The 13,481-nt window shown below is 36.8% G+C and overlaps 1 protein-coding gene across 2 annotated transcripts in view; it reads left to right on the top strand.

Moving 5' to 3' along the window:
• Positions 1-13,481, top strand: part of DIAPH3 (diaphanous related formin 3) — a 563,950-nt gene that overhangs the window by 422,622 nt on the left and 127,847 nt on the right. For both annotated transcript variants that reach the window (XM_036831862.1, XM_036831861.1), the window contains 2 exons: positions 7,851-7,946; positions 8,472-8,528. In XM_036831862.1, the coding sequence (XP_036687757.1) occupies positions 7,851-7,946; positions 8,472-8,528 (153 nt within the window). The remainder of the gene's footprint in view (positions 1-7,850; positions 7,947-8,471; positions 8,529-13,481) is intronic.

The raw sequence follows: 13,481 nt of genomic DNA, 5'->3' as shown, positions 1-13,481 counted from the left end.
CCATACAGGTGATCACTTACACTTTATCAGTCAGAAATGCATCATAGGGCCACCCTCAGCTTCACTACAAGGGAGTTTTGCAAAATGAGGTTTTAACTTTTCCAGCCTCTGTAGCGGAAGCAGACAAAGAGAGGGTAGGGAATGGATGTGTTGCACTGGCCATTCAGCAATGTGTGCCATATTAGTGAAAAAGAAGAGTCATCATAATATTAAAAATAATAGTAATATTTATTGAAGCCTTACTGTGTGTGAGGCATTATCCTAAGTTCTTTACATGTATTAGCTCACTTAATCCTCACAACAGCCTTTTGAGGAACGTACTATTATTATCCCCATCTTATAGAGGAGGAAATAGGGAGGCACAAGATGGTCTTTAAGGGGCACACAGCTGGCAAGAGCCAAGATTTAAGCCCAACACTTTGGCTCCTTGACTTTGCTCTTAAATTTTTTTTTGGAAAAAAGAAAAACAACCTTACTTCATTGTAAAAGATTCTACGTTTTTCCTTCTAACTTGTAACAGGAAATATATTTAATTCAAGATATGCAAATAATGAAGAATAGTGAATAAAGCCAGAAATATTAAAGTATTGGGTTTTTAAATATAAAATTCCACTTCTCATGGTTGAGCCAGTCATTATAATATACGAGAGAACTGTTCTAATTATCGTTTTATCAGTTAAATCCCAATGAAAGTTGGCTTTCTAATTCCCTTGACTTAAATAAATTTTCAGTTTCACATTTAGATTAAGACATGTTCAAAGATGTTGTTTTACGTTATTCCTGTCTTTTTGCTGTCTGGGTTAAGTAGTATTTTGAGCTTTGTTCTAGAAGGTTAAAGACTGAACTAGGTTAGCAAGTAAATCAAATACAGCCTTGTCCCCAGAAGGTCTATAGCTAGCAGCATGAACAGTAAATTCATGTAATTTTGTTGGGGCAACTGTCTTGTGTTTCTTTTAGAAAGAGGTGGGTTAAATTCTGAGTCTCTGAATTTTGAGTATCAGCTGCACACTTTCAACAATTCTTTGGAGAAACTGAGCTTTCCTTCCCTATCCTCATGCCAAATTCCAGGTGGTTATTATATGTCTTACTACCACTAAAGTCATATCAAATGTGATGAGACTTAAAGAAAGTGTGCCAGAGACTGTGGGAGTGAAAAGGGGAGCTCTGGAAGCACATGCAAAGTGAACACAATGGAAAATGGTCACGGGTTGAGAACAGTTGTTTCCTCCTAAAATCCCCTTTGCATATTAGCTTGCCATGTGGCTTCCCCTCAGCTCTTTTCTTATGTCTACACACACCCTTCCTAACAGAACTCATGCTCTGCCATAACATCAATAATGACCACAGCAAAGATTAACTGTTATTAAGTTCTTATGATGTGCCAGGCACTCTGCTGAGTGTTACACATGATTTATCTCCTTTAATCCTCCCAATAATCTTGTGAAGTAGGTGCTATTATTAGTCACACATCAAAGTTGAGGAAAAAAGAATGGAGGTTAGTAAGGTTAAGTAATTTGCCCAAAGCCACACTGATTTCTAATTGGAAAGCCAGAATTTAAATACAAGTTGTCTAAATTCAAAACCTGTGTTCAATACCATTTCACTATGTTTATGTTCTTTTCTATAGCTTCCAGTATGACCAGTATGCTTCTAAGTTCAACTTGTTAGTATAACTAATTCCTCTCCCCCAAGTTTTAAACCTGTGAAACCATCATCCTTCTAGACACCTTTAATCACCTGCAGTTGGATATCTCATGAAGATCTCAGCATATCCAAACTGAATTCTTCTCTTGCCTCAGCCCCATTCTACCATGAAACAAAAATAATTCAGTACTTGGTGAATAGCACCAACATATATCCAACTGGCCGAACCGGATACTTGGAAATTAGCCTCGACTTCATTTTTTAGTACTCACATCAACGCAGACCAAGATTTTTCTGTTTTTCCTCCTTTCTCTTTTCGTTTTTCACCGCTTCTGTTCTTTACCTGATTCCCACAATCGCATTTTGCCTGGACTTAAACCAGGAAACCTGCCTTCTCCTTATTTTCCTTGCCCTTTGTCTTGTCTCTTCTCAGAGTGATCTTTGTAAAGTAGAAATTTGACCATGTTAATTCTTCATTTAAAACAAGTTAATGGCTCCCTTCCAAACTCCACAGTCTGGCATGTTCAGTGCTTGGTGATTTGGCCCCTACCTGTCTCCTCAGCATCACCTCTCAGTAACCCCTACTGTGACCTGCCCTCCATTCCCATGGACATGGGAGTTCTCCCAAGTGTTTCATGTCCCCTGTACAGCTGTTCTGTGAACTCTGCAGGGCCTTCCCTCTTCAGGAAGCTCTGGCAAATGTAAAGACTTCTTTAAGTCTTAGGTCTTCAGGAGGCCTTCTGTGACGTCTTTCCCGTCTCCCTCTGCCCTATGCCAGGTGTCCTTCCTGGGTGGAGATCTCCATCACAATGCTCATCATTGTATATTGGACCATTTGTTACCTGTCTTCTTCCCCTTGTCATAGGAAAGCACGTTAAGGTCAAGAAGCAACCTCTTTCTCTCCTCTTCCTCCTTCTTGGTTGCCTCATCCTGTCAGGAAGTTTTTAGTTTCTTTGTGTTTATCAATGTGATTTCTGCACATTCCTAAATGAAATACAGTAGGCTTATAGCAAAATAAAATACACTCTCCTTCACCGTCTCAACTCCCTCCCCTTTCCCAGAGGCAACCACTGTTAATTCTTAGTGGGTTTTTTTTTTTCTGATATTTACCTCTTCCTTATTTCTAGATAATGTACTTAGATTATTATTTGTCAGTTTTTCATTTTAGACATTGAGTCCCTAAGTGGTAGAAGGTTTAGTTCCCTTATACCCTCTCCCCGCTTATACTTTCCTCGTATACCCCTTCTCCTTTACCTCTGCTGTCTTCACATTATAATTTTATCATACCTGATGGTCAAACGAATAGCCAGTGTTTATAGTAGTGCAATGGTGTAAATTTTCCTCACCCCTCCAGTTAGTATGCCATGATTACTTCCTATTGGACAACAATATTATTTCTAGGTTTATACTAATATTTTTTTTAAAAATTTGCTTGGTATTTGTGTATACCTCTCTGACAGGTCTGTGAAATAAGGAACAATCCTTTTTCCAAATGGTCAACCCAGCAGATTTGCTTTTAGTTTCTCGGCCACTGTTCTCTCCTATGGCCCAGTTGTCTCCCATGTGATCTCCTTAGCAGATCCCCCTCTGCCTGTCCTCACATCCTCTTGATTCTCCTTTAGAAATATCTCATCCCTAACTCTCCCTTCTCCATTTCCCTTGATGCTGTGTGACTTCTTAAAATACGATTTACAAATTAAGCAAGGTGATGTGTTATTCGCATAAAGCACAGCTTTGACTATTGCAGTTAGTCTATTTATTTAAAAGAGTTTTAACAGCAGGAGAGAGACTATAATAAATATTTTGAATATCAATTGACTTGTAGTTAAAGAAGTTGAATTCTAGTCTACAATAAAAATGGCTAATTTTTATTTCTCTGGTTTGTATTAGAATAATGTAAATATGAGTCCTTTAAATACTTTATTATACCTCACTTTTGTTTTTATGTATAACCTTTGCCTTTGAACCTGCTACCTCTTCTGCCAGGTATGCTGTTCCCTCCCCAGTCCCTGCCATGGCCAACTCCTGCTTGTTCACCAGGTCATAATTCACTAGGAGAACTTACATCTCCGATAGAACCCTCCCATACCTAGCACACTGTTCTGCTTCTGGAGAGCAGAAAACATTTCTTGTTAATTCTTGGGACCTAGATATCCTTCATGCCTAGTAATGTTCTGGCGCATCATAGCCCTCAATAAACATATGTCAAATGAATATTCTAAATGCATTTTCAGCATTTGGAAAAACATCTTCATTTTCTGTCTCCATCTTACACATTGGATTATTTTAAGAGTCTACCTGTATTTCTGATCAGAGCTTCCCTTAGAAATGATGTTATTAATCACATATGCTATTAAAGAGTTATTTAATTTATAATGGATCTAAAACAATGCTGAAAACCTAATCAGATATTACATAAACTTCCTATAGTGCACTATGGAGTTCATTTATGAATTTATTTCCCTACATTTTTTATCTCTTAGCAATTTACCACTGCTTTCATTTGTATGATCTCATTTGATCCTCTCATCAACCCTAGACAGGTATTATCTCTATTACACATGTCAGGAACATGTAGGAACTTGTAGCCAGTTGACAGCCCAGACTAGAATGCAGATCTTCTTTCTCTGATACACTATTCTTTCCATTGCGGGAGTGGGGAATGTAGGCCAAGCAAAGCCATTAGCTCTGGGGGACAAGACCAAGGATAGAAGTTCCAGGTAGAGACTGATGGATGGGAGAGAAAATGTTTGTGGAGAATCACAGGCAGTTGCCTTTAGCTGAAGAACAGATTGTGATGTTGGAAACCAGAGATAAGATTTAGAAAGCAATTGGAGTCAGTGTCAGGGCCAAGTGAAAGGGTTGGGACTTTATATTGTGGGAAGTGAGTGATATTGAAAATTTGTGACCAGGGGATCATAATTCTGCTTTAGTGCTCTATGGGATGAATTAGAATTAGGGAGAAACTAGAAGCAACATCAATTTAGGCAACTCATGCGATATTTCAGGTGAAAAATAATTCAGTTCTGGACCACCAACATTAAGTGTAGTCAGAAAAGGAAACAATGGATCACTTCTTGGGATACCGGCATGTACCTGAACAAGGTTTGGCAACTGAATGGTTGTGTGAGCCCAGGTAAAGGAGGGAACAAAGCTGTGCTGTTTACAGTGGTGGTGGGAATGTACTCCCGCTCGTTCCCTCCCCATCGTGACCTTTATTCTTCTATGTGGTGACTCCTTCCAGCTGACCATGCTAGTGCTTCATTTGTTAATATAGTCAGCATACGTTAATGAACACTTTCTTTGCTGGTATTAAAGATAAATGGAAACCACAATCCCTGCCCTCGACAAATTCTCTGTGGTAGAAACCATCAAGTAAACAATATTGTAAAGGATTTATTGCTATATGTACCACAAGTCATTAGGACACAGAGGGGCACCCAGTTCAGCACACACAGGTCAGGAAAGGATTCTCAGTTATCTCTCTTGAAGGAGAAGGAGTTAGATTGGTGAAGAAAGTGGGAAGGATGTTCTGTGTAGACAAAAGAGCATGATCAAAGGCATGAAATTGAGAACGTGGAACTGTGGTGTAAGTTGTTTAGTGAGCCTGAACATGTCAGCATCTGTCTCCTAAGAACAGTGACATTATCCTCCCTGATCATAATATAATTATCAAACTCAGGTAACTAACATTGGTACAATATAATTATTTAATACCCAGCAAATTTTAAAATTTGTCTAATTATCCCAATAATGTCATCTGTGACTTTTTTTACAACCCGAGAGCTAATGGAAAATTGTGTGTTGCATTTAGTTGCCATGTCTATTTAATCTCCTCTAAGCTAGAATGCTGCTTCCCTAAGCTTTTCTCCTCTCTTTCTCTTTCTTGGTCTTTCATGATATTGATGATTTTTAAGAACCCAGACCAGTTGTTTCACAGAATGTCGCTCACTTTGGATTTGTAAGATTGTTTCCTTACATTTAGATGCAGGTTAAATTTTTTTGTTGTTTGTTTGTTTTTGTCCTTTTTTTGGTTTGTTTTTGTTAAAGATGGTTTTAAGCTTTTGTTTATTTATTTGTTTATTTTGGCCATGCCGCAGCACGGCTTGTGGGATCTTAGTTCCCCAGCCAGGGATCAAACCTGTGCCCCTGGCAATGGAGGTGCGGAGTCCTAACCATTGGACCTGGAGGGAATTCCCAGGTTAAATATTTTTACACAGTTTATATTGTGTCCATCTCAGTGCATCACTTCAGGAGACAATTATTGTCAGTGTGCCCCATTACTGGTGATGTCAAATTTGATTAGTTGGGTAAGGTGATACCTTTGAGATTTCTCCATACGATGTTCCTCCATAACCTTACATACAATGGGTTTTGTAACCATTGATGATTTCTGCCTAATTAATTCTTACTGTGTGAGTTGTGATATGGTGAATTTTCTGTTTCCCTTATCTATCTCTTATATTAATGGAACTCGGTCCTCTTTATATCTTTGACATCTATTGGTTGACATTCTTATTTAAAGCAGAGCTTTTTCTTCACCCGTATTTAATAAATTTTAAAATTTTCAGTATCAGTATGGATGTATGATTCTTTTTTCCAATGTGTAATAATGATACCTTTAGATCCAATCCAGCACTTCACGGTTTTTCCTCTCCTTCTCCCACTCCATATTTGTATCTCGCATCCCACAGCAAGCATCCCTGTTGCCAACAGCATCAGCATGTTTACCCATCTGCTCAGGCTTATAATACACATGTAGTACTTTCACATCACTTCATCAGTACCACTAACAACAGCAAACTTACTAAAGAACGTTCAGTGTTTCCTTTTACTAATGAAATATATTCACAACCTTAAATATTTAGCTTTACCTGCAGTTCTTTTTAGAAAAATTATAGTTGAGTTTGAGTGTAAATTTTCAAAGATAGTTACTAATTAAAGTGTCTGAAATATTTGACGTATTTTAATTAAAATAGCCATCAAGCCACTTTAGAATTAAATTTACATGTAAGTTAGCAACCTCCAAATACTCTGTTTCTCACCCACCTGTTTTTGGATTACACCTACGAGGTTTAGTACTTCTCTAAAAATGAAACAGAACCAGATTGAAAAGGGCTGACACATGTTTATATTCACATATCTGTTTATAAACTGTAAATGAATGTGTTATTTGTACGCTACTGCATTCATTTGTCATCTGTTCCCTATAAAGGGATTGCGTTTCAAAAAAAGAAATAAAAAATCCAGAGGAAAATAGTTTTCTAGTACTTTACACATGACTGTATACAAGCCATACAATTTCATAGAGAATGCCTGAAAATAACTTCTCTCTAAGGGACAAAAAAAATCTTTGGCATTTTCATGAATTTAGGTTGATCCAATGGTTTCTTTGAAGCTTTTTTTTTTTTTTTTTTTTAACCACTTCCTTTAAATAACATTTAGCATTAACAGGTATAAATAGCTATAGATTATTACAAGATAACCAGATAGAGAGAAATGGCTCTATGACCACATCTTCATCAATTATATACAGAATATCGATTTAAACTAATCATAAAGTGATATAATCCTTTAGATTTTTGAGAGCCTCTTTTGGTTTATTTTTCATTATAGAAGACAAACTTTTCATACATTCTGTAAAAGTTTGCAGTGATTGTTCTGTGTCACCTAAAGTCTGGGGACAATTACCCTGATATGAAGAATCAATCGTTGGGAGCATGTTCACAGAAATTAGCCTGGAAATATAATTTTGTATGATAAGTTTAGACAGCAGAATATCAATAACGACAACAGAAACACTCTCCCACACCTGGTCGATTTTAGAAAAGGAGCCGATGCCTTGAAAATAACCCATTTCTACAAGGAAAATGTGATTTATGATAACCTGAGACACAGATATGACTAGAACCACCTTCCATTTAGAGTTATTTTGCCGCCAGACTATAAAAGCAATGCTCTGAAGTGAATCAGTGGAACTCGGTTCTCTTCAGTGGACAGTAACACGGGCACTAATGAGGCAGATTTCATTAAAAGATATTTGATTTATGAGAGAGTTAAGTCCTATCATATTTTGAAATTGCTGGCTTAGTCCTGGCATCTGATCTTTTTTCCCCCTACCATACCATCACCAGTTTCTGCGCATGCTTTGACATTGCTATGGTAACCCCGAGGGCTGATGGAATTCCCTGCATCTCTTTTCACAGAGGGTGATGAGACAGGAGTGATGGATAGTCTGCTGGAGGCCTTGCAGTCGGGGGCTGCCTTCCGCGACCGAAGGAAAAGGACACCGAAGCCGAAAGGTGAACATTACACTTGTTTCGTGTTCCTTTCTAGGGGACTATCACGAAGAACAACCCCCACCCCCGCACCCCGCGTGCGCCAACATCCCTCCCGCCCCCTCTTTTTGTAATTCTTTTAAAGTCATGTATGTGTCAAGAATGCAGTGCTGTGGGCAACAACTCTTCAGAAGTTTTATAAGTTTGTTTAATCCTTCCCTTGCAATGACAAGTGTCAGAGAGAGAAGCTTTCCAGTTGGCCAGTGTCAGTACCGCATTAACAAATCAATGCACTGAACCTGGAAAAGCCTGATTAGTGTGACAGGTCTCATCTAAAGAACCATATGTACCTTATCCCAGTGGAGTTCACAGTAGCATAATTAAATGAGAAGTAAAAGTCATAACATTATTGCTTCAAGTATTTCAGGGTATTGAAGCATTGCTTGGCTTCCAGAAATACTTAACCTTGGAAATATGTCTAATACTATTATACTTCCTGAGATGAACAGACCTCTATATTAAGATTCTTTTATATATATATTTTAACAGATATTCGGCGAAGTCTCAGTCCAGCGTCTCGGCCTGTCCTGAAAGTTCGTAACCATGGTAATAAACCGTATTCATAAATTGCACATTCTCCTTATCTACTTTTATCCTGGTGATCTGTGATTTTAGTAGGCTGCTGTGAAGTTCTCGAGTTTCAGTATGACTAAAATAGTAAAAATGTGTGGATGTACATATTTGCAATGCGATCGTGCACTCATATTTTCCATCCTTCCATTATTGCCTTGAGGTAGTGTCGAGGATTCTTCTTTCAGGTCTCAAGTGCATGTTTTACTTTTATTATTATTATTTGAAGTTATCTCACACATTTCTGATCAGTGTTTTCCAGTGTATCCTTTCAAAAGCATTGTGCTTTCTTAGTACTATTTTAAGTAGTAGATTTGCTTTACATTAAGATACAATTTGAAATATTGAATTGTGAGCTGTTTTACTGTACCGTATTTGCCAGTACAGTGTGAAACACTGTGACCAGCATTTTGGCAAAATCTTTAATACAGATGAGCTTCATGTGATATTATTGTGGCGAGATGTGCTAGAATCACTAAAAAGAAGGTGAGTTAACTTAGTCTCCGATATTTATCTGAGACTGACTCCTTTCAGACATCTCTAACTGGCTCCTGAACACCCAACCTCATGGAGCCCTCTTCCTGTCTTCAAGATGTCATTTTGTGTTGATCGGGTTTTATTTACTTTGGTTCCCTTTCCCTCACTGGTATGTATTACAGGGTTCTGCTTACCTCTCATAGTCAAAGTCAAATTCATCCATCGTGACTGCCGTTTATTCAGTGAGATTGTTACCAAAGTTTACCAGATTTATAAATGAAAAGATACTGGACAGATTTTATTCAAGAGTTGTTTTGGCTACAGATGAATTATGTTCTAGAAGTATTAATGTCTGACTGAGTAGAGAAACTTAAGTCGAATTTCTAGGATAACATAAAAAAAGAGTATGAGGTAAATAAGAAAAAGACATGAATGTAATGATCTTTTAATAGCTGTGTAGATCCTTACTGCTCAAGGTAAAGTATACATAATACATGCTTAATAAATAAGAGAAAAGGTAAAAATCTACACCAAAATTTTAAATAGATCTTTTGACTTTTTTCAATAGTATGTTTTTATTGTTTTGCCTTTCCCTAGTCTAACAATAGGAAGAAAAAATTGTAATAAGTCAGAAAAATTCATTGTGGATAATTAATCCCTAGCTTTGTGTTATTATTTAGAGTCATTATGATATACTAAATAATGGCAAAAACTGTAGAGGACAGAGAAACTCAGAGAGGCTGAAAACTTTCTAAGAGTACAGAGCTAGTTAGTGACACAACCATAATATAGTTTTGATTTCCATCATGTTTCTTGTTTGATTGAATATAGGTACTTAGATTTTTTAATTATTATTATCAATACAATATATGAAATAAACAACTCTGCTCCCATTGTAAGTCATTAAAGAAAAGACCCACAGCCATATGATATGATTATAATGGCATACAGATACCCATGCTGTGTTTAATTTAAAATAAATATTTTGGCTATTATGTAGGGGGAAATTATTTAAGATAAATTTGTGTACTGGCCTTGAGAAACACAGTCCTTCTGTGACTGTAATGTTAGTAAAGTGTCCAGGCTACAAAGGTTCATCTATAATTGTAAATTGTGATACTTTTGGTCCAGATGAAAAAAGCAGGTGAGCATCACACTTCTATCGCTACCAAGGCCAATGTACTATCTTAAGTTCTAAGGCTTTTGTGATAATTAAGCAAGTAGATTATACAGCAAACCAAAGGAGATATACCATAAAGATCAAATTCTCTGTTCTAATAAAAATGTAGTGGATTAAAGTATTTTAAAAACTTATTTTCATTGATATTTCTGTTGTTTTCCCTTTATACTTCTAACCAAGTAAAAAAAATTCAAACCACCAGATTAATCTTTAAGGATTGTATGTATAAAGATAGATTTATCAGACTAGACATTGAAAAATGCAGAATTTGGTTAAGGACATTGCAACAAGCATCATGTGTATTTTTAGAAAAAGATGACATTTCAGAGTTCATTTTGAAATCTTTTTCGAAAAATTACTGTGTTTTCACTGAAAGTACTAACCCTACAACTGAACTATGGAACTGAAATGTAACATGGAAACCCCTTTTATTTTTTAGTTTGCTTTCATGAACTTAAACAAAACTAACACCTGATATTTATATTTTCTAAAAATATATAGTAGTTGATATTATCTCATTATTTTTAAAAGATATATGAGATTTTCTACAATTACTTTAAATTTGCATCCTAAGTAAAATAATATTAATAGTAATAATAATAAGTTAATATTTACTGTTACTTTGCTTATTGAGTTATTTAAGTTAAAAGCCAAGCAATATGTTGAAATGCTTTATACATATCCCATTTAATCTTCTCAATAATCCTATCAGATAGTCAATGTTTTTATCTCTATTTTATAGTCAAAAATAACCAAGGATTGAACAGGTCTGATAGTTTGTGTCCAGCCCTATGGCCAAATTTCAAACCCAGGTCCACCTGACTTCTGAGTCCAAGCTCTTAATCTCTCTGCCATGTGGTGCTCTGAATACAACTGCTTGAATCCCTATCTTTTCCTCTTCCCATCATCTGGGAGAACCATGTGTGTACATTTTTTTCTCTTGTGACATAAGTTCGAGCTATTGAGATACACCCTCACACCCTCTCAGAGGTTTTCTAGCCTCTGGTCTATCTTCTCCCTTGTTCCCAGATTGAACAACTAGATAGCATTCTTTTCTTTATCTGAGGCTTGGATTACAAGGATAAACCACCTTCTTGAATGAGGACCACTGTTTATTTCTTTTAATAAACTCTGTATTAAAATATCTAAATTAATCTAATAAGTTTATACTCTGTTAGAAAGATCATGGAAATTTTAGATTATATATAGATTATAAATATAGACTTAGACTACATATGTGTGTGTGTGTGTGTGTGTGTGTGTGTGTGTGTGTGTGTGTGTGTGTAGAGAGAGAGAGATCATCTTTTATTTCAGAATGAGAAAATCCTGATAAAGTATCCTCTGAGACCTTGGGGCTAAAATATCATGGAATATATTTTGGCAAAAGATGACCTCAAGTATTCTAACTCCAGAAATTGTACACACTGAATAATCCAGCCCTTGTGTTGTGCTCCAAATCTCTACCCAAAATACTTTGGTTAAAACCTTTCCCTGTTTTATCTTTTGCTTTGTCTGTTAAGACCTAGGAAGAAATTAAGTGTTTGGTATTTTTCCTTGCTAAACCTTCACTCATTCATTTATTTAGCAAAATGTATTAAGCACTTGCTAGGCACTTAATATGTAGAGATTCCCTCTAAGAATCCACCATCCAGTTGGGAGACAGATGAGCAACAATTCTCATATAACTGGTTAATGCCAAGATAGCGGTAATGCACAGAGCTTTTGGAACACTAAGAAGTCTGAAAGACCAATCCAGACTTTATGAGGACAATTCAAACTTGGCTTCTAGAAGGACCTGAAATCAAAGCTGAGTTTTGAAGAGTAAGTAGAAATGAGGCAAAACCCTGAGGGCAAGCGTGAGCCAAGAAGCAGAAGCAGCATGTACACACTTTCCCAGGAGGTCTTTTCTAAACCTTAGTCTGAACCCTGTAAAACTGTATGCTCTTATAAGCACCTGTATGCTCTTACTAGCACCCTGGTTTTTCCTGTTATGCAACACGCATTTGCCTTAAAATGTTCTTATTCAGTGTCTGCCACACTACTCCTGAGTCCCATCAGGGTGCAAACAAGACAATAAAGGAGGGTTTCTGCCTTGTTTACTGCTGTAACCCCAGTTCTTCGATGGGTTGGTGCCCGACACATGGATATTTAGTAAGAATGTGTTGAATGAACAGACATGCTTATGTTTAGGCTTGCATAGAACAATTAGTGTACATTGAGCAAAATCGGGTCTGCGGTTGTCACCCAAATAAGTAGGACTTAGTATGCCAATTGCTAAAGCTCTAGCTGTAGCTAGAAGGAGTTATCCTTCTCATCTTCTCCCTAATATGTTATCTGTCATCAAAAGGAGATATTTGATCGTCACAGGTTTGAAGGTTGTTGCATCAGATGTGTAGGGTGAGGTTCAATCTTGATTGGATTATTTACTCCTTAGCAGTGGAGAGTTACTTATTAATTAGATTTCTTTCCCTTGCTTAATCAAGCAAAGTTTAACAACAGTAAATAAATGAAAGCATCTGCTAATGAGTACAGGGCATTATCTAATTTCTTTACTTAATACAGTGCATTTGAAATCTAAAGATTTTCTATAGTTTATAGAAAATAGTAAGTCAAGATAATCAAAATATTTATTAACACATTTTAATAAAATCATACCATATTTGGGTGTTAGTGAATCAACTGGCCTGGTTAAAAATAAAGGACCAGATAGGGAATAAGTATATTGAGAGTCTGATGCCAGACCAAGAACTTGGACTACTGAGGTTTTTGAGCAGGAAAATGACAGGTCTGAGCAGTTTGTATGGAATTGAAGTGACAAATGTTAGAGAGAAGAAAGAATCGCAAGGACTTTGTAGCCGCTTTGAGCCGACATGGTTTGGCTGCAAGGAATGGGGAGAGTTAGAGAGCTGATCAAGGTGCGAGGGGAGAAGCCAAGTCTAGAGCTCTGCTAGCAAAGACTTGCTAACACTGCATAAGCAGATGAGTTACCTGCAGGAAATCTTCAAACCTAGAGAATGCAAGTCAAGGACTGAGCCTCAGGAATGGACACAGGTGAGTAACAGAGTGAGTGAGAGGCAGAAAAAGGATGAAGATGGGAAGGATTACATAATAGTGGAGGCTACATTATGAAGGTTGAAAGAAGACTTTCAAGGACTTGGTTTCCCCCCTTTCTTTTTCTTTGGTTGTTTCTTTCTTTTTTTCTTTATAAAACTGAGTGGTATTACCACTGAGTGACTGGTGTTTTTCAGGGTACAGTGATTTCTACTCTCTTC

The sequence above is a fragment of the Balaenoptera musculus genome, chromosome 18 (genome assembly GCF_009873245.2).
Source record: "Balaenoptera musculus isolate JJ_BM4_2016_0621 chromosome 18, mBalMus1.pri.v3, whole genome shotgun sequence".
In the NCBI taxonomy this organism is placed as follows: domain Eukaryota; kingdom Metazoa; phylum Chordata; class Mammalia; order Artiodactyla; family Balaenopteridae; genus Balaenoptera; species Balaenoptera musculus.
This window is presented reverse-complemented; position numbering and strand designations above follow the sequence as displayed.